The sequence below is a fragment of the Leptinotarsa decemlineata genome, unplaced genomic scaffold (genome assembly GCF_025532065.1).
Source record: "Leptinotarsa decemlineata unplaced genomic scaffold, Ldec_3_MD MMD2_tig00000010_RagTag_RagTag, whole genome shotgun sequence".
Classification (NCBI taxonomy): Eukaryota; Metazoa; Arthropoda; class Insecta; order Coleoptera; family Chrysomelidae; genus Leptinotarsa; species Leptinotarsa decemlineata.
The window spans coordinates 5,781,651-5,801,316 of NW_027412538.1; the positions used below are offsets into that span (position 1 = coordinate 5,781,651).

The window sequence follows — 19,666 nt, forward strand, 5'->3', positions numbered from 1 at the left end:
GTAATATTCGATCATAAATTAACATTTGGTAGACATATTTCACAGATTCAGAATCTGTCAGAAACTTTCATAATATTAAAGTCATGAAGCTGTTGTATTTCACCTACGAACGTTCGAAGATAGAATATGCAAGTATCGTCTGGAGTCCATTCTATGAGATTCATAACATAGCCATTGGAAGAGTTCAAAGAACAGAATAGATGGTTCTTACCCTGAGAGAGGTATCAGTAATTATGTCATATATAAACGTTTGACACTTTTTAGTTTAGAGCATCGCAGAAAATGTGCGTCGCTCATATATTTATTCAAGTTAGTGAATGAGAGAGTTGACTGTCCTAAATTCTTGAACAAATCAACTTCAATGTAACACGGCCAGCTTCACGATTTCAATCCATTTTTAGACCTCTCAAAGTAAAGACCTCTCATTACTTAGTGCAGTTGGCATATTTATTCAGCTATTATATATTTGAAGTGAAAATATAAATTACTACCTGTTGCCGCGGCTTCGCCAGCGTAGAATTTGGTTTGTCACATTAAGTTTTTCGACCGACCATTTTAAACGAAGTTTTTCATTAACCCAAAACTTCATGTTTCCAACTTCAAAACTGACAAAATTCAATATAATCTTTGTCCCCTTGGGCGTGGAAGTTTCCTCTCTTGATACTCATTTACGCTATACAAAAAACCTACCTGCATATTTCAAGATTCTAGGTTCAGTAGATTCGAAGGGTGTCAGTCAATGAATAGGTTTTACCCGCGCTACCGTGAGAACCTACCCTATGTACAACTTACATTTAAATCTGTTGAGCTGTTAAGGCTGCACCTATATTGAATCCGTATTTCTCCCGACCCGATGTGGGACGACCATCAGACGCCAACGATCCGATGCAGTCCGTTGTAACTGCCTACACTGGACTCAGTTCGACCCGATAGGTTAACAGTTAAATTTATGTTTTGGGGGTAATTATGAGTAATTTTTTGTGTTGGCTTATACAAGAAAAAAATTTTCTCCTTAATAGGAGACGTAAGAAAAAGGTATGGGTGCATCAGTTTAATGAAGATAAATCTGAAGAGGAATTTTTCAAAACTTCCCTACTTATAAGAAACTACCCGGATAAATTCAAGGACGTTTAACTATATTCTTGAAGGCATAACGACATAACTGGCCAGTCTAACTTCAGATCATGCATCAGCCCTTTTATCAGTAATTGGTCCCCAATAACCTTCCATAGCTTAGGCTTAATATCACTATTTTGGTAATCCTGGTCCCATAAACGAGGCTCATCTCTCACAAGAATTATAAAAAACTCTTTATCAATTTTATTATTCATTATTATACCACTCCGTCGAAATGAAAGATCGGACTGAAAAACATACACTTATGATTTGATTACTCGTCGGTTAGTAATCGGTAGTGATCGTTTATTGTCGTATCGGACTACCCTTTCCAATGAAGGCACCTACTTTAAAACGTCCGATGATCGTCCCATATCGGGTCGGGAGAAATACGGATTCAATATAGGTGCAGCCTTAAGGTGCGTATTCACCAAAAAAGCGAGCATGAGCGAGCAATCATGTATGTTTGCTCGTGTTTGCTTATGTTTTGTAAACTCATGTAAAAAACGAGTTTTGAAGATTGAAATCTCGTTCATACTTAACGACAGCGAACAAGTATTTTCTTTTCTCAATCTTTTCTGAACGCGAACAAGCATACGTTCGCTCGCTCGCTAGCCCGTACTCACCAGACGATTATTGATGCAGAATGCTCGTTCACTCTTGTTCGCTCGTGCTCGCTTTTGTGAATACGCACCTTTAGGCGTGGAAAAGTAAAAACGTAAATACATACAGTGTCACCATTAAAGTGCGCACCATATGGGAAACTTTTTTTCGAAAAATTTCAATGAAGTTTAACTTCGGCACTTGTTTATGCTTCAAATTCAACTGAAAATGATGCGGCCAACTACGACCCACTGACGTTCAGTGTTTATCAAATTCAACTTAAAAAAAATGAAATTGAAAAAGTGCATTTCTAGATCGAATTTAACAAAAAGTTACTTGAAAAAGTTTTATTTACGGCAAATTTTTATCCATGTGCCAAATTGAATGCAACTAGGATAAAGTTAACATTTTGCTTATTTTTGACAGATATCCCTTTTATTTTAAAAAACAAGTTCGTTTAATTGTCATCAATTCATGTATACATAACAAACTCATCATGGAGTTCAACTTTTCTGATACATTTTCACTTATACGGACATTTTTAAAGAGAAATTAAAAATTTGCTATAAAAATTTTAACATGACTGGTGCAAAGTTTCTATCACTTGGCTATTTTTTTAAAATGTTTATAGCACATTTTCAATTTCTCTCTAAAAATGTCCGTATAAGTGGAAATTTATCAGAAAAATTGAACTCCATGATGAGTTTGTTATGTATACATGAATTGATGACAATTAACCGAACTTGTTTTTTAAAATAAAGGAGATATCTGTCAAAAATAAGCAAAACGTTAACTTCATCCTAGTTGCATAAAATTTGGCATATGGATATAAAGTTGCCGTTGACACAACTTTTTCAAGTAACTTTTTGTTAAATTCGATCAAGAAATGCACTTTTTCAATTTTTTTCAAAAAAAAAGTTGAATTTGACAAACATTGAATGTCAGTGGGTCGCAGTTGGCCGCATCATCTCAAGTTTAATTCAAAGCACAAACAAATCCCAAAGTTAAACTTCATTGAAACTTTTCGAAAAAAAAGTTTCCCATATGGTGCGTACTTTAATGGTGACACTGTATATCACATACATTGATTTTCATAAACTTTACGCATTTATTATATTTGTAGGAGTTGGATTAGTAGGATTACCAATGTATTTCATTCTAATCCTTTCAGTTGTTATTTGTTGATGCTATTCAGTTTTGTATGAGTGGGTACTCTTATATTAACGTACAGCCGATGTTACTGAACCTAAAATTTTTAAATTCGTAGGTATGTTCTTTGTATAGCTCCAATAAGAATCAAGAAAAGGAATCAGGAATTTCCACGCCTAAGGGGGACAAATAGTATTTTAAAAATTGTATTGAATTTCGTCAGTTCAGAAGTTGGAAACCTGAAGTTTTTGGTTGATAAAAAATATTGTAACAAATTGTTTAAAATGGTTTCTCACTAATCTCAATGTGTCTCAACTAGTATACATATAAATCGAAAAATAAATGATGTAAAAAATAAAGAATGAAAATAGTACATCTCAAATTTACTCAACATACCCAAATACTATTTATTCGCCAATGTTTTTATAGGTACAAAAAAAAACAAACTTTTCAAATCCTCAGACAGTTTGAAACTCTCCAAAAATCAAACTACCTTTTCTCGTGCAGAAATATGCACTACAAGCATTTAAATAATTTCTGTACAGGATGATATAATCTGTAATGATGAAATTGTTAAAATGACAAATATGGAAAAAAGTTCATTATTATTCAATCCGAAACAGTCACGAATAAAAAAAATGTATACATAATGACACAGTAAAGACAGAAGTATGTTTTGCTGACGGTTCACCAAAAAAAATCTTCAGTCCTTCCCTGGCCTTCCAACAAAACAATACCAAACGTCAGTTCATATCACACCCTCTTGTACCCTAACCGAGAACGACCCTCTAGTTTTGTTATTGTTACAGTTACGACACTAGAGGTGGACACGCAAGCCTCGCGAAACATTGGCAGGATCCTGGTTTGGAAGCGAGGGCGTTTTTCAGGACGATGACAGAGCCGTCTACCCTCAGTATCGACAACGTGAGCGAAAAGGACGAGGGTGAATATCGGTGTAGGGTTGATTATTTGAGATCGCCTACCAAGAATTCTAGAGTCACGTTGACCGTTATTGGTAAGTGGATATGATTTATTTTATTTCAAGATGTGCGAGGAAGAATCAATTACGATGTATTCACTCACAGAATTAACTGATGTTGTTTCTCTCCATGACCATTACAAGAAAAAAACTATTTAAAAACGAGAAACTTTCGTGATAAGTACCCTCCTTAACTCTTCCTTTCGACATTTCGGGATTACCTTTACTTGTGTATTTTCATTCTAGTAGCTACAGCAAATATCAGTTTATTTTAACGGGTTAACTATTGATGCCAATATACAGGCTGATTCACATTGAACGTTTCTTGTGGACCAGACAACGGATCACTTTGAAAATCCAATGAAGAACATATTCGTACTTCTCTACTCAGCTAAAATATTTTCGAAAATGCGGTGTTACCACTTTCTTTAGAAAGTAATAGCAACTTTAATTTTTCAAAAGGAACACCCCGTATATAATATCATTTTAGTAATCGACAATAAATACATGACAACTTCATTCGATATTTTTCCATACCTATCTGTATCTGTAGAGTAGGAGGGTGAGTGTAGGCCCACAGCACTTAGGCCACATATGTACATCCTCCCGAAGAGTTGTCCTCCTAGGTCATCGTCCATCCTGTCCTTTCCAGGAAGGTGGACAGATCACTATGAGACATCTCTTTTATATCGGTAGGTGTAGGCCATGACTCGCCGAACACACACTCTCTTATTGACGGTAACTCCGGACACTCGCATAAGACATGCCTGACAGTTTCATCTTTCTGTTCACACATCCTGCATAGAGGTGTGTCTACTAGCCCCATAATATGGAAGTGTTTCCTCAGTTGACAGTGGCCAGTTAGAAATCCTACTGTTGAGCGTAGGTTTTTCCTGGTCATCGCCAGATATTTCTTCGGTGCCTACTTTCCAGGGTTACCCAGGGTGATCCTCATAGTTGTAAGGGGTGGAAAACGCCACCCCAAAAATTTAATTCCGATGTAACTTTTTGTCTTATTATTTGTTTACCATTTAAAAATTCATTTCCGAAAGCCTGTTTCATTATTAACGAAAAATGTTTCTTAGGTTTTTTGCCCAAAATAAATCAGTTCGCAGCAAAAAATTATTTCAGGAACAACTATAGAGATACATTGTTATAAATGCGAAAATACGAAACTAATCTATCTAGTAGGTCGCTATTAGCGACAGTGACAATTAAATTTGTATGACGCTATCAGTTTGTGAATTTTCGAAATTGAATTAATACTAATTGTGTGTCTTGATTTGTTACTTTAATAATTCACTTGTTATTAAAATAGGATACCACAAATGTGGAAATGGCTGATATGCATTACGTTTACGGTCTGTCGCAGGGGAATGGATTAGAAGCTTCTAGAAGATATTCTGAAATGTATCCCCAACGGCAGCATCCTTCACATAGAATATTTGCTCGACTTCATCAACGATTGCGAGAATATGGTTCATTCGACGAAAGAACGCAGTATTGCGGTCGCCATCCAGATGTACGAACACCACATCTTGAGGAAGCAGTACTTAATTTGATTGAAGAACAACCTACTACCAGTACAAGAAAGATAGCTTTCCAGCTAAATGATCATATGACGGTATTTCGAATTTTAAAGGAACAACTCTTATACCGTTATCATCTGCAACGAGTGCAGGCACTGTTACCGTGAGACTTTCCGAACCGTCTTGAATTTTGCAATTGGATGCTGGAAATGATTAGAAGAAATTTTGACTTTATAGAAACGATAGAATTTACAGACGAATGATGTTTTTCTCGGGACAAGATTATTAATTTTAACGTGTTGCTCGGAGTTATTGGGGATGATATAATTGGGCCTCATTTTCTACCTCCTCGATTAATTGGTGAGGCATACGTTTAGTTTTTAAGAGAAGTGCATCCAGTACTGCTGAAGGAAGTTCCTTTGGGCGTCAGAAGGGATGTGTTTTTTATGCATGATGGGGCTCCCGCCCATTTTAGTCAAGTAGAACTTCAGCATTTTACTAAAACATATGCAAATCAGTAGATAGGTCGAGAAGGACCACAGAACTGGCCCGCTCGATCCGCGGATCTCAATCCTCTCAATTTCTCTATTTGAGGTCATTTACAGTATTTGGTTTATCGTACTCCTGTTCGCGATGTAGAGGACTTAAGAAATCGCATCACCGATCAGAGAGACTCCAGGAATATTTAAGCGAATACGTGGCTCAATGCGCCGATATCTAGACGCATGCGTAATGTCTGAAGGTAGACATATTGAACATTTACTATGATTTCTACATGTTGTTTGTTTTGTTATTAATAAATTAGTTTTGTCCATTACCCTTCAATCGTTCAATGCAGGTACTAACTACAAAATAACAATATATCCAGTTCGCATATTTTATGACGATGTATCTCTGTAGTTGTTCCTCAAACAATTTTTTGCTGCGAACTGGTTCATTTTGGGCAAAAACCCAACAGACATCTTTTGTTAAGAATGAAACAGGCTATAGAAAATAAATTTTTAAATGTTAAACAAATGATAAGACAAAAGTTACATTGGAAATAAGTTTTAGGGTTTGCGTTTTCCACCCCTTACAACCATGGGGTAAACCAAATAAATTACTGGCTGAGTGGTTTTTGGTAGTACAAAATGTCAGGTTGATTTCAATATTGTAACTTTTTCCGTGCTTGTGAAAAAAAGTTTCATACAAATTTCATGTACCCCCTTTAAAGGATGCTGCAATGAAGTTTCTTTATATGAAAGATCCTTTTTTTTTCGATTAGGAATCACCTTCTTGAATGTTTTACACTTATTCAGTTACACTCTGTATAATATAATTTTTGAAATCAACAATGTATGAATGACAACTTCATTCAATTCTTTTCAATACCTATTTGTTACCGTTCTAATAATGAACCAAATTTCAATTTGTTTTTTCGGAAATTATGACTTCTAAAAATGCTATCTTTGAGTTAAGAAATACTATGGTACCAAAATTTGATTTGGGATTAGGTGATACTTAAAGGATTTCCATATTTCAGCGTAATATCTGTTACTTCAATACAGGGTGGTAAAAAAATACAGTTTTTTTGTTTGCTTGAAAGAGTTACTGGAAGTTGATTATTATTTCAAAATGAAACTGTATATTATCACAAATTCAGAAAGCTGTTTCAATTTGCTTTTTGTCTATGTATCATGCATATACCTAACTGGTCAAGTTATTTCCATTCGGTATTTTGCAAGTAGGCCATGATTACTGTCTGACAGTAACGTTGTGACATTCTTCCAATAATATTGACATTTTTATTACTTCAGGTATTCCAAAAACCTTCAAAACGATAGAACAAGACTATTCGAACCAAGTTCTCATCAATTTTTCCTTTATTTTTGGGCAGTGTGATGAAATTATCAGCAGGATATGTAGAAAGATAAACGGAAAGTATCCGAATCAGCATTTTCAGAGGTCATGATTTCCGAAGAGATGAATTGAAATTATTTCATATTTTGAAAACGGAAACAGATGAGTATAGGAAAATATCAGCAAAAAATGTCGGGTAATTGTTGTAGATTTCAAAAATAATATTAAATTCAGGGTGTTCTATTTGCTACTACTTTATAATATAAGTGGCAACATCGCATCGTTAAAAATATTTTAGTTGGGTGAAGAATGTCTGAATATGCTCTACATTGAATTTTGAAAGTGATCCGATGTCTGGATCATCAAAAATCCAGCTATTCAGGTGCTCTGGAATGATCAACAAAAAATGTGGTCAGAGTTCACAATTGCATTCACCTATTTCGTGCAGGAAGAAAAGATGAAGAAAATCTGTTTGGTGTACTCTAAATGTTATCATTTTTCGTTACTGAAACTTCAAGCTTCAAAATTCGAAGTAATACTCATTTTGATTTTTGTACATTTTATTGAAATGAAAATGAGCATTTCAGTTTGATACTGCTCTAATAAGTCTAGATCTGGTCTCAGAAACCTTAATTATAATAACTATAATTCAATTGTGAAATGCTATCACAATACAAATATTCAAGGTTTTCACGGCCCAATAGTGACACTGACAATACATATAGTTGAATGTTTGAACCCCGGCATACCAAAATCGTCCGGCCTAGTAAAATTGACGCATCTCATAGACGACTGAGAACTGAACAAGCCTTCCAAAGGAGGTTTTTCAACTTGAGCGCTGCTCGTTTCAAATATCGAATACCTGTCTGTGTTCATTGGTACTACAAAATTAGCCACGATGTAAATCAGAACTTGTGGAATATGTACGAAGAGACTGAAGAAACAACTGCAACTGAGAAAAAAGTAGAAAACAACAAATTGTGTTTGAGTAAGTTGATTCAATTCAACCGATAGAAATGAAGCCACGCGCAACACTGAAAAATGAAACCGAAAAGACAAACCAATAAAGTCTTTCAACCTGGACTTCTGAACTTCGACGAATGATAACGGTCATCTATATGAAGCTACATCTGTAAAATTAGTTATCATTCGTTCAGTCTGTTTTGCTGATATAGCATTCAAAGAAAGCCGCGAATAATGAAATCTATTACCTCCAAAAAGATAAATGTCTCTGAACAGGATATAATAATATCGGGTCAGAAAATTTCGCTTTCTGCACCAATATGTCTTGGCACAACTTGGAACACTGTTCCGAAGCAGAAAACTGTTCACACCTCAGCAACTTTTGATGCTTTATAAAGCTCAGATCAGAACATCTTTGGGGTATTGTTGTTATGTATGGAGCTCTGCCCCCAAACATATTCTGAAGTTGCTGGATTTCATCCAGAAAAGAGCCATGGGCCTGATTGGGCAATCTTGATAGCCCGGAAGAAAGGTTGGAGATTTGTTTCTCTTCTATAGATACTTTCACGGGAGGTGTTCAAGTGACTTGGCACGTTTGATTTAACCAAGAGCGGTACATATCAGAAATACGCGATGGTCTGAGGCTGCTCATTTTTTTGAGGATCAACTCAGTACACCTTATACTTTACTGTCCAAGAACTCTTTCATCTAGAGAACTGTGTTTATGTGGAATGAACTTCCTGAGAACGTTTTTCCAAATAGATTTGATCTCCACCGATTCAAATCCAATTTGAATCGCTAGTTTCTTACATGCACCGCTCTGAGAGAGCCATATGGATTTTTCTGTAGTGCTCGCGTTTTCTCCTTAAAAAAACGGGTGTTGTATTATGCCAATGTACCGCGCGCTTCCCCAATTTACGGTCGCCATAATCGTTCTATCGAGAGGACTCGCAATGTGGTAAATGTATTTGAGTTCACTAACGTGATATTCCACACACACTTTGTTTTGTTCAAATTAAAAGATAGGAAACGCTCAATGAAAGAGCCTACATTTGTTCTGAGGACAAACCATAACATTCTGCTTCATTGCCTTTGATAATGTCTGCCGCAGTGATAGTAAAACGATAGTATTCAAAACCAAAAGACGTGGCCAACTAACCACAAAAATAGCTTCCACACAGTTATCTATAGCTGTGATTGTCACTAGCGATACCAATGCTGTATTTGAACTCCACATTTCCATTTCCAATATTCTTGTCGGAGGACCTTCGGTTTGTTTCAACGGTTAACATTCCAAGTCTGATATGAATATTTTGGCACCGACAATTACCAATTCACTCTTATATTTATTTTGTTCAAGATAATCTATCAGAAGTACGGACATGAAACGTTTTTCTTGAAAACAACTTAGCAATCGAACGTATTTCACACAACAATGAAAATATAATTCCAGGACATAAACAAGGAAAACAAATAGACTAAGTAAACAAAATTGCGTAGAAAATATGTTAGGTACGTTGGGCACCAAATGCAAATCCCGGAAAATTTCCCTAAACGTATATTATTACTAATTTGAAATTCACAAACGGGATTGAAATCATAATACTAGTTTGTACTTCTATGTAAATTACTCTGGTTTTGGGTATTGTATGAATTAACGCGAAGAAATCATTAAATTCGGTACGCAATCTATATATTTGAAATGTTTCTTTAGTCAGTTCATACTTCGTCAAAAAACAAGAAAGATCTGAGCTACAAATAAAACAGTACAGCAAATCGAAAATGATTTAAAAAATGATGCTTCCAATTTACTGAAATCACTCAAAGTATACTATTTCATCAATATAATATATTAAACAATTGACTTTTCGACGGACTACTCTCCATAAATCTTTCCCTCATCTCGATTGGGCATTCCTTTCGCGAAGCCTATTATTACTTCACTACCGTTCCAGTTAGGTTAGGTTTAACCTCCACCGCAACTCGCAAGGTTTTATCGTGGCTCACACTCGACCAAATAAACCCATCTCCTTAACGAAGCCGATTAATTTGTTTGGTGAGTAGTCTTCCAAGTCAGATGGTGAGAGTACGGCTCTGCCGAACTTAAAAAATATGATTTGGTCCCCAGCAGGGCAGGCACAAAGTATGTACTCTGCTGTTTCATAATTTTCTAAACAGAGGCGACACACACTATCTTCCGACAGACCGAGTCTCTGCATATGATGATTCAGATGACAGTGACCTGTAGGTCACAGGTCTACAGGTCTACAGGACCTGTAGAAGGTCTGTTAGATATCTCTTCTGTAGTCCAACAACTGTTTGGTATCAAGCTTCGAAGGGTGAATCAACGCCTTGGAGTGAGCCAAACCTGGAAGATTCTGCCAGAAGTCCATGAATCTTCTTACCATCCAGGCCCTCAATCTTTGTTTGGCAAAGCTCAAAGCGATGCCAATGACAGGTTCTGATCCGATGAAGCTGCTTGCAGCACCCTCCTTTGCAAGGGAGTCAGCAGTCTTATTGCCTTCCAGGGCAGTATGGCTAAGAATCCAGACCAGAGATAATCTGTTAAGTCTCACTATCGAGGAGAGTAGTTTTTTGGCAATTTGCTACCAATTTAGACGTTGCTCGGTAGGTGCCAAGAGATTCTACATTAGATGTTCTGCACGAGTGATTTGAGGGCATGACTGGCCCCTTGACTGTCCTTGAATATTCTTCCAATCTTTCCGAGTATTCTTCCAATCTCTTTGCACACAATTCAATAGCGTAAATTTCCGCTTGAATTACATTCACATAAATTCCTAGACAGGTTGATATATCTGTCCTGCATCTGCAACTGAATACACCTGCACCAGAACCGGAATATGTTTTTGATCTATTTGTGAACCAACTATCTACTCTTAATATTTCCTTCTACCGGAGGATCTAGTCCTTTCTACTTGGGAACAGTACTTTATAAGGCGGTTCGTAGTTGACAGTTGGAGGCATAAAGTTAGAGGTCATTTACAGAATGCTGTGACTTCCATTGTCAACCAACAGTCTGTTGCTTTGAATTGATTTGTGCAACTGGAAATGTGCACGAGCCTATATGCAGTCCATCTAGCCCCTCTCTCCAGAAAAATATATTTGTTCGATCATTCTGTATTTTGTAGATATTCATATTGAATAGGGAAAATAACTTCTGTCTAATTACGACCGGTTTCGGTTTATGAAACTATTTTCAAGTAAACTGATATCAATCAACAATTAAATCTTCAAATAAATTGATTGAAGTAGTCGTTACTACGTGGTAGGAAATCATAATGAAGAAAAGGGAAATGAAACTTTCTGTTTTTCACAACTTCTATTTGTAACTGACTTAATCCAGTTTAGTCCAATAAGGACATTTTCAAACTCATACATTAACTCATTCAATGTATAATTTTGACCCCACTGTCAAGTGTAATGATAATGGGGTCAACCCATCCCATTCGTATGAATAAAATCTAGCAGTGGTATTTAGACAGAAGTGTTTTTATTAATTTCATTTAAGTGATCATGTATCACCATAATGTAAACAAGTCATCAATAACACATCCATGATCCGACAAGCCATAGCATCGAAGTTTGGCTAGCAAACTCTCATGCCACACACGGTCAAAAGCGCAACAGCTCTTGATTCTCCATGTGTATCGATTACGTTATTCTAAATATGGGTGACTACGAAAGAACGTCGCCTGTTGATCTTTGTTTCCGGAAGTCATATTGATGATCGCTCAAGATGTTCAAGCCTTACAAACATTTATGGATATGGTGGTTTACGACTTTCTCTATGATTTTTGATATCACTGATGGCAAATCGAGTGGTTTATAGTTATTTGGAAGATTTTTCTTGCCCTTTTCGAGAATAGGCCGAACGCGAGCAATCTTCCAACAAGAAGAAAAAACCCTTTTTTGTAAGACATACATCTGGATGACGATCCCGAAAGGATCGAAGCCATTCGAGACCTGCTATTTTTTTTGCAGGACTCTGGAATATGTCTTTTATTGATAATTGCCGTCTCGTACGCTAATTTGCAATAATCTTTATTTGTTAAGCCGTAGAAAAGATAAGCACAATTTTTCAAATATTTCTTCAATGCTTCTTCTTGTTCCACATTAAAAATCTTATTTACGTCATAGTTGGGAAGAATCCTGACATTATGACCTTCGCGTGCATTTTTTGTTCTCCAATAATATCTCCTTAGGGTTGCGTGAGGAAGTTCTCTACGTTTAGCTGCCTCTCGAATCGTTTCTTCGCTGGCTATGAGCTCAAGAGCTATCCTCATGTTTTCTTCTATGTGAGCCCCTATTTTACGAGGCATTTTTCTGCGAGCCATTTTGCAAAAAAATAAAAACGTCAATAACAATTACAGAAGTCCAGTGGTACACAGCGAACCCTTAGTTCACTGTTGGACAGAAGGTACAAAAACATTTGATGATTAGGAATAATGTCCTACATGAAACTATTATCCATATGAGATCTCAAAATCATGTTTACAAGGTGTGGTTATCTAACTGACACAAAAATATTGAAAGAATTTTTTTTTACGTACCTGGGCAAAGCACTTTATCCGTTATAGAACCTACTCTATCAAATGTTCGAGCGATACTAATAGGTTGAATGGTAGTCCGATGGTAGACACTTCAACCACGGCAATCGTTTTGAGTTTAATGTAAGCAACTGCGCAGTTGTACTTGACTGATCCATTGTGGGACACAGTTCACTGTTAGACAGTCTACCCTACTCAATTTCTTCTACACATATGACTGTATGTTTACTGGAATTTGGTTCCTATCCCATATTTTGTGATTCACCAATAGATTTCAAACTTACCCGATTACAGACGATGGCTATGGAATCTGAGACTCAGTATAATTTTCTGATACATGCAGATGGAGAAATTATTCATTCAATTTCCAAGTGTATTCCAGTATGATCTTCAACTTCTTCTGCCTCAAATGATATCCAAATTTTTAATGGAAAATAAAAAGTCCGGTAAGCGATACCCGTCCGTAACATGCGACTCGAATTTCAATTTTGTTCAAATATTCGGAAGAGATATTATTTTCACATTCCTTCTGGAGACTGTTCATCCAAGTTGGTGGGTGGAGATAACTCGGTTTATTCACGGGTAAAAGGATCAATTAAAAGAAAGTTTCGGCACTCACTCTCCGGAGTAGGAAAAGTTTCGGGTTCTCTGAGTCGCTTGGCCGTTTATATCAAGGGTAAGTAAATATTCTATCCAATCTGGAGAAAATGATGGCAAGGGAATACTTTATTTTCTAGTAGAATGTGACCGGAGTAAATATCCCAATAAAATTGACAGGGAGTGAATGATAAGGAAATACAAAATAAATCGACGGCCAACAGAGTGGATATGAACAATAGAAAGAGGGAAAATCAACAAATCAATTGAATTTTTCATTTAAAATTCCCAGTATCATTAAAATGAATTTCTCAGTGACTACATTTTGATAATATGTCTTAGAATATAAAAAACATATATGTTCAAAATATAAAAAACTAATAAATAGAGTTTATTCTATGATTTTCACTATAAGTGTTTTACAAAAAACGCGACACGTGTTTTGCTATACAATAGCGTCTTCAAGCATAACTGTTTGCATAACTGCGTGTCGCAGTTTTTGTAAAACCCTTATAGTGAAAATCATAGAATAAACTCTATTTATTAGTTTTTTAAATATGGATTTTCATCAAGTATCGGCCAGTTCTATTCAATTGTTCAAAATATGTTTTTCCGTTAACCAGCTATCGCACCCTATGAACGACAACCCTCAGAAGTCGAAACTTGTGCGAACTAAAGACTAACGAGGTGGTACCTTTCAACGTGTGATTCCTAACAGCAAAAGTCTGTTCCATCATCGCTTTTGAGTAGCCATTTCGTTGAAGATCATTTCAGATGATGTCTAGTTCCTTTTCGAGACCTTCCTTCGTAATACAAAGTCAGAAATCACGATCTAATGGAGTTTTGATGATTCCTCTTTCAGTTGATTGATGATGGTTGAATTCATGGTTCAGATACTGTCCCGTGTGAGTGGGTTTTCGGTATACAGATGTTTCCCACTTAGTGTCGGACCTATTCAACAATACGTCTAAGAATGGCAATTCGTTGTGGGCTTCCTTCTCCATCGTGAAAGTGATGGAATGTCTTAGGCTGTTGTTGTGTTTCAGGAAGGCATCTAGTTCAGTATTCCCATGGTTCCATATTATGAAGGTGTCATCAACGTATTTCAACCAGACACGAGGTTTCTTGTGGGCTTCTTCAATGGCCAGAGTTTCGAACCACTCCATATATATGTTGGCTATGACTGGTGGAAGTGGCGATTTCATTGGTAGTCCCTCATCTTGTGTGGAGGATTCATCCTTCAATTGGAAATAACAGTTTCGTACACAGCATCCTAGCAATTCCATAATTACTTCTATAGGTAAATTCATTCTGTCTTTCAGGTCCCCGTCTTCGGATAGCTTTCTCTGTATGAGTGCTTTTTCTACCGTATGATTAGTTGGTCTTCATGTGTGACTTCAATTGCCCCTAGTAGTTCGACAAAATCCCTTGAATTCTTCACAGAAGATGATGTTTCTCCTTGTAATGGTTGTATGGGGAGTAAAAATCTAGAAAAGTTTTGCGTAGCCGAGTCTCTGGAGCTGATGATCGGTCTGAGCGGAACGTTTTTTTATGGATCGATCAGTAATCACGATTGTTGATACTAACAATCGAAACGTCATGAAATAACTTGGCTCGGAATCTCTTAACTTTTTAATTTTATTTTAATATTTTTGTTCAATTTGTTTCCTTTTCTCTTGTATTTCATTTTACTTTTATTTAATTTCAGGTTTTTTCTGCCTAATATAATTGTTTTTTCAGGTATTCATTTTTATTCTTGTTCTTCCATTGTTCATTTTTTTTAGTTCTTTCAGGGATATCAAATAATTTTATATAATATCGGACAATGGAATTCCGAACTAATGAAATTCAATAAAATATATGTTTCATAGAAATGTGAGTTATTTTACTTTTAGCTCAGTCTAGATATATTTTATTGTTTTCAATGAAACTCTCTTTGAGTATTACTCACAGGTTATTTCCACTAATTAATTATGTTTATCACATAACTTGTCGATTTGACGTTTTCTATAAATTTATTCAACTCGTTTCGAGTGATTTTGAAATGTAAAAAAAGACAGGAAATTACTGGATCTTGTCTTGAATCAGAATTCGTACTTGCTTTGAGTGATTTCCAAGTTGAAAAGTAAGGAAAAATGATTGAACCTTGCTACCGAATGATATAAAAAATATATTTATGGAATTAACGAAAACAAAACGCCTCACTTCTCGTAAACAATCACAACATGTTTTATTTTTTGCAAATGATTACCGAATGTGCCTTTTATAAATATATTTTATTTCATTCGCTAATTTTTGTCTCGGTTCAGTGATTTTATCATAATTTCCAACTCGGAAATCATACAACACAAGAACAAATTTCCATTCAGAACTCTAATCAGTCATTACTCTACCTCTTCTGCCTCTATGAAATCACTCAAAGTAAATGGAGCAAAATGAATGTATAGAAGACGCCAAAGTGACAAGTTATGTGATGAATAGCATCCTTGATTAGTGAAAATATTTGTAGATTCAATACATTATCATTGAAGAATAATGAAAACAATGTTTCAATGAAATTAGAAAAAATATTGTATGTAACACGAAAGGATTTCATTTTTTGTAACTTGCGCTACTCGCGCTCGTTACACAAAATTAAACTTTTTGTAACTCTCTACATAAATAGTTATTCTAGAAGTATGGCCAAGCATAAAATGCATCAAATATACTATTTTCACAAACCTATTCTGATGAAAAATAGAAATCTAATCTTTTTTACAAAGCTACATTCTTTGGAATAACAAACTCAACTGCAAACAAGAGAAACCCAAAATAAGTTTGGAAATTTTAACGTACACAGCCACTGCCATCTTTGGCCCCGCCAATGAGAAACAAATGAAACCAGCGCAGCGTTGCCAAGTGATGAACAGGCGAATGTGGGCATTCAATAAGAAATGCTGAACTTTATTCTCGTCGCACTTATTTCGAGTGCTTACTTCCGCTACCCGTCAGCAGGGACGTGCGTCTTTGATTAATTTGGCTAGAGAGAGTAAAGCAAGAAGAGAGATGAAAATATCTTTGACAGATAATAATTTCGTCACGTGCTCCCACGGCCTCTTGAGTCAGTCTGTGCTTATACCATACTCATTTCTGTAATTTATCTTACCAACTTGTTTACAGAAGTTTCTTTTTCGTCATCACAAAACGCTATTTCGATATACCCGTTTATTAAAATTGGGCAATAGAGTATGGTCTGAAAACAACAACTTACAAAATCGAATCCAAAAGAATATAAGAGGCAGATGTCAATATTCCCTTAGTACATGTTTCAAGAAATCTATTTCAGCATAAAACATTTTTTTTCAAATTGAAAATTAAGATAAACACTCTGTAGAATAACGAAATTGAAAATCTCACTCACAGCTACTTCTTCAATGTTATTGATGGAAATGGATACAGAACTGAGGACAAAAATAATTTGATTATATCTACAACCGCCGCCTAACCTTTCCTTTTGCTAAGCAAGTCCTGCACCGCAGATTATCCAAGTATCTCCTCATTTCACTTTTGTATTACTTTTCCACTCATTATTATTCATGAGTTATGTTTACAGTAGGGAGTACCGAAGATTATCTTCAACTTTATTAATTTTTGACTGTAAACTGAAAAAGTCTGAAAGTTTTAATTAAACGCCTGAATAATGTAGGGGCACAGGCATCCCCAAACAAATTCCGAAATGGAGCAGTAAATCTGTCATCATATAAGTGAGGAGCATAGTCGAGGAAAACTTTTCTTATGAAATATTCAGAGTGAAAGAGGAACTCTCAATTTGAAAATTTGAAAATCGTTTCGGAGAGTTTCTAGAAGCTTTCAGAGGTATGTCAAAGCCGTAATGGCTTGGTATTTATACTGAGAAAGTGAGATGAAAGATTTCAATAACATTTATCGCATTAGTTTTTCACTGATATATCCAGGCTCATTGAAATTGTTTAAAATGCGGCAACATGTTTTTCCAGTTCCAGGATTTTTTTTTTTGTTACTTCAACTGAATGAGTGATAGTGATGATAGAAATAATTACTGTAATGCAATTATTCTCAACTTCAGTTCTGATGGAAATAATGATAATAATCAATCTTTGAAGGTGGTGTAAGGGTATACGCCTATTGCTGTGAAAATCGGTATATACAAATGTGCAACGGTCCATCTCAAAAAAAGAAGATGCGGGATCTGCGGAAAGGATATGCAACTCTTAGATGGAAGCGTCCTATATCATCTGGATGTCGACGGAACATATACCCACTTTGAGGTAGAAAACTGACATTCACAAGAGGTAACAGCGGTAAAGAACCTCTCCGCATCTAGTATCAGCACAAACTTCAACAGATTTGGTCTCGACGTGAAGACTCTCAATTGTTGCACCTCCATAAATATTTGCACCCTAAATTGTTCTTTCCAGGGTTGTATTCCCCAGCTAAGAGGGAGGTTTTTATCTTTCGAGTTTGGAGTGTCTATATGACAGAATGGTACTGGATGGAGCCTGTGAAGTCCTCAGGAGTTTGGATCTCCTGCTCTGCATGGTCCTAGACTATGAGAAAGCAGGCATTAAGAGCACGTCCAGCAAATGTGGTCTCAGCCTGTATCTATCGACATAACGCGGCCCTATAAGTACTTTATCACCATCTACAGCATTGTCTTACTGGTAACTAGTAGAGATATCTATGGTTTGAATAACGACAACATCGTATGTAAAAAAATCTGAAGAAATGAACTTTAAACAGCAATGCATGATAGTGGCCATCATCGACCTAAAATCAATTATATTCCATAATTGGAAATCGGGAAGTAGTTGTTTTCTGATAGGCTTCAGTCCATTCTACCTACTGTCTATGTATATTCGAGACTGGCTTGAACGTTTGAAGTTCATTTCTTAAATTTTTTTTACTGTCAGTCTTCAAGCATAGCCCACTGACTAATAACAACGTTTTTCTTCCTTATTCAGAGGATTCGGGCAAATTTTGAATATGCAGTTGGTTAGTACCTCGTCCACTAGATGGAGTGACATTTTGTTGTTCGCTCCAACTTAGGAAGAGAAATTAAACACTCTGAAAGAATTTCGATTTTCAATTATGGAATATCATTGACTTTAGGTCGATCATGGCCACTATCTTGCACTGATGAGTGGCTACTGAGCCCTAAACCGGTCTGCAAGTATGCCCGTTCCAAAATTGAAGGTCGACTCTTTCAGTTGTATTGCCAATTGCATATGCAGGAAATTTTCTACGAAGATTCCTGCACTGACGCCTGTTTAATATAATCCAACACCGTTCGTGGTACTAGCTAGGGGAATAGTCGTTTTCTGATAGGTGTCAGTCTATTCAACTTACCGTGTAGGTATATTCGAGACTGGCTTGATGAACGGTTGAAGTTCATTTCTTTAGATTTGTTTACTGCCATAGCCCACTGACTAATAAGAACATTGTATGCAAATTGAATTCAATTTTTCTCCTGAAGATGATCGCTTGGTGATATTAACACGTGTCTAGGTGTTAAAAATAACGGTTTGGTGTTTCAGTAATATCCATAAATATCTTTTTAAAGTTTGAATAACTAAATCTCTGCAAAAAATCAATACACAAGCTGACTTGAATCATTTGGTTGGTGTTTATCGCCAACTAACTGCAATCCTATGAAAGTCTTCAGAAGGCATGTACATACTTTTTTGGAGAAAATATCACCTCAAAGTATGATTCTCTGCAGTGATATTCAACACACTGGAACATCTGGAGAAGAAGAAAACTGACATTCATCGCTTCTTATAATAATGTCAACTCAAATTCGAAATGAAACCTTCAAGAGCCGATTTCATCTAATCGACATTCACTCAGTTCAGCTAAAAGTCAAGGCGAAATTTATAGTCACTCCGTTGCAAGGACCAATATAATGCGTTCGGTTGAATAGAACAATAACCTACTCCCGCAAATCCCTGAGGGCCTAGTCCTGCGACCCAAATCTCACCCCGAAAGATATAGCCCGAGTCGGGAATATAGGGCAGGACTGAAATATTTAATCTAACTCAGAACCACGTTCAGTGAATGTATTCTCGGAAGATGTTTTGATAGGCGTGGTATGTCATTACGAATACAGACACGCCCTTTATGTTGCTAGTGATAGGGTAGACATTATTGAAAAAAGAAGCAATTTTGTTAAACAAATTCATAATTGTAAGGAAATAAATATGTTTTCGATCATTCATCTCTCACAACGTACCGATACCTACAGTAGAATATGGTAAATGCCTGCCGGAAAATAACTACTTCTCCGGCTAATACCGCTCGGAGTATTG

General features: G+C 36.1%; 1 protein-coding gene across 2 annotated transcripts in view; it reads left to right on the forward strand.

Moving 5' to 3' along the window:
• Nucleotides 1-19,666, forward strand: part of side-VI (sidestep VI) — an 841,483-nt gene that overhangs the window by 652,409 nt on the left and 169,408 nt on the right. For both annotated transcript variants that reach the window (XM_074171294.1, XM_074171295.1), the window contains exon 4: nucleotides 3,678-3,883. In XM_074171294.1, coding sequence (XP_074027395.1) covers nucleotides 3,678-3,883 — 206 coding nt within the window. The remainder of the gene's footprint in view (nucleotides 1-3,677; nucleotides 3,884-19,666) is intronic.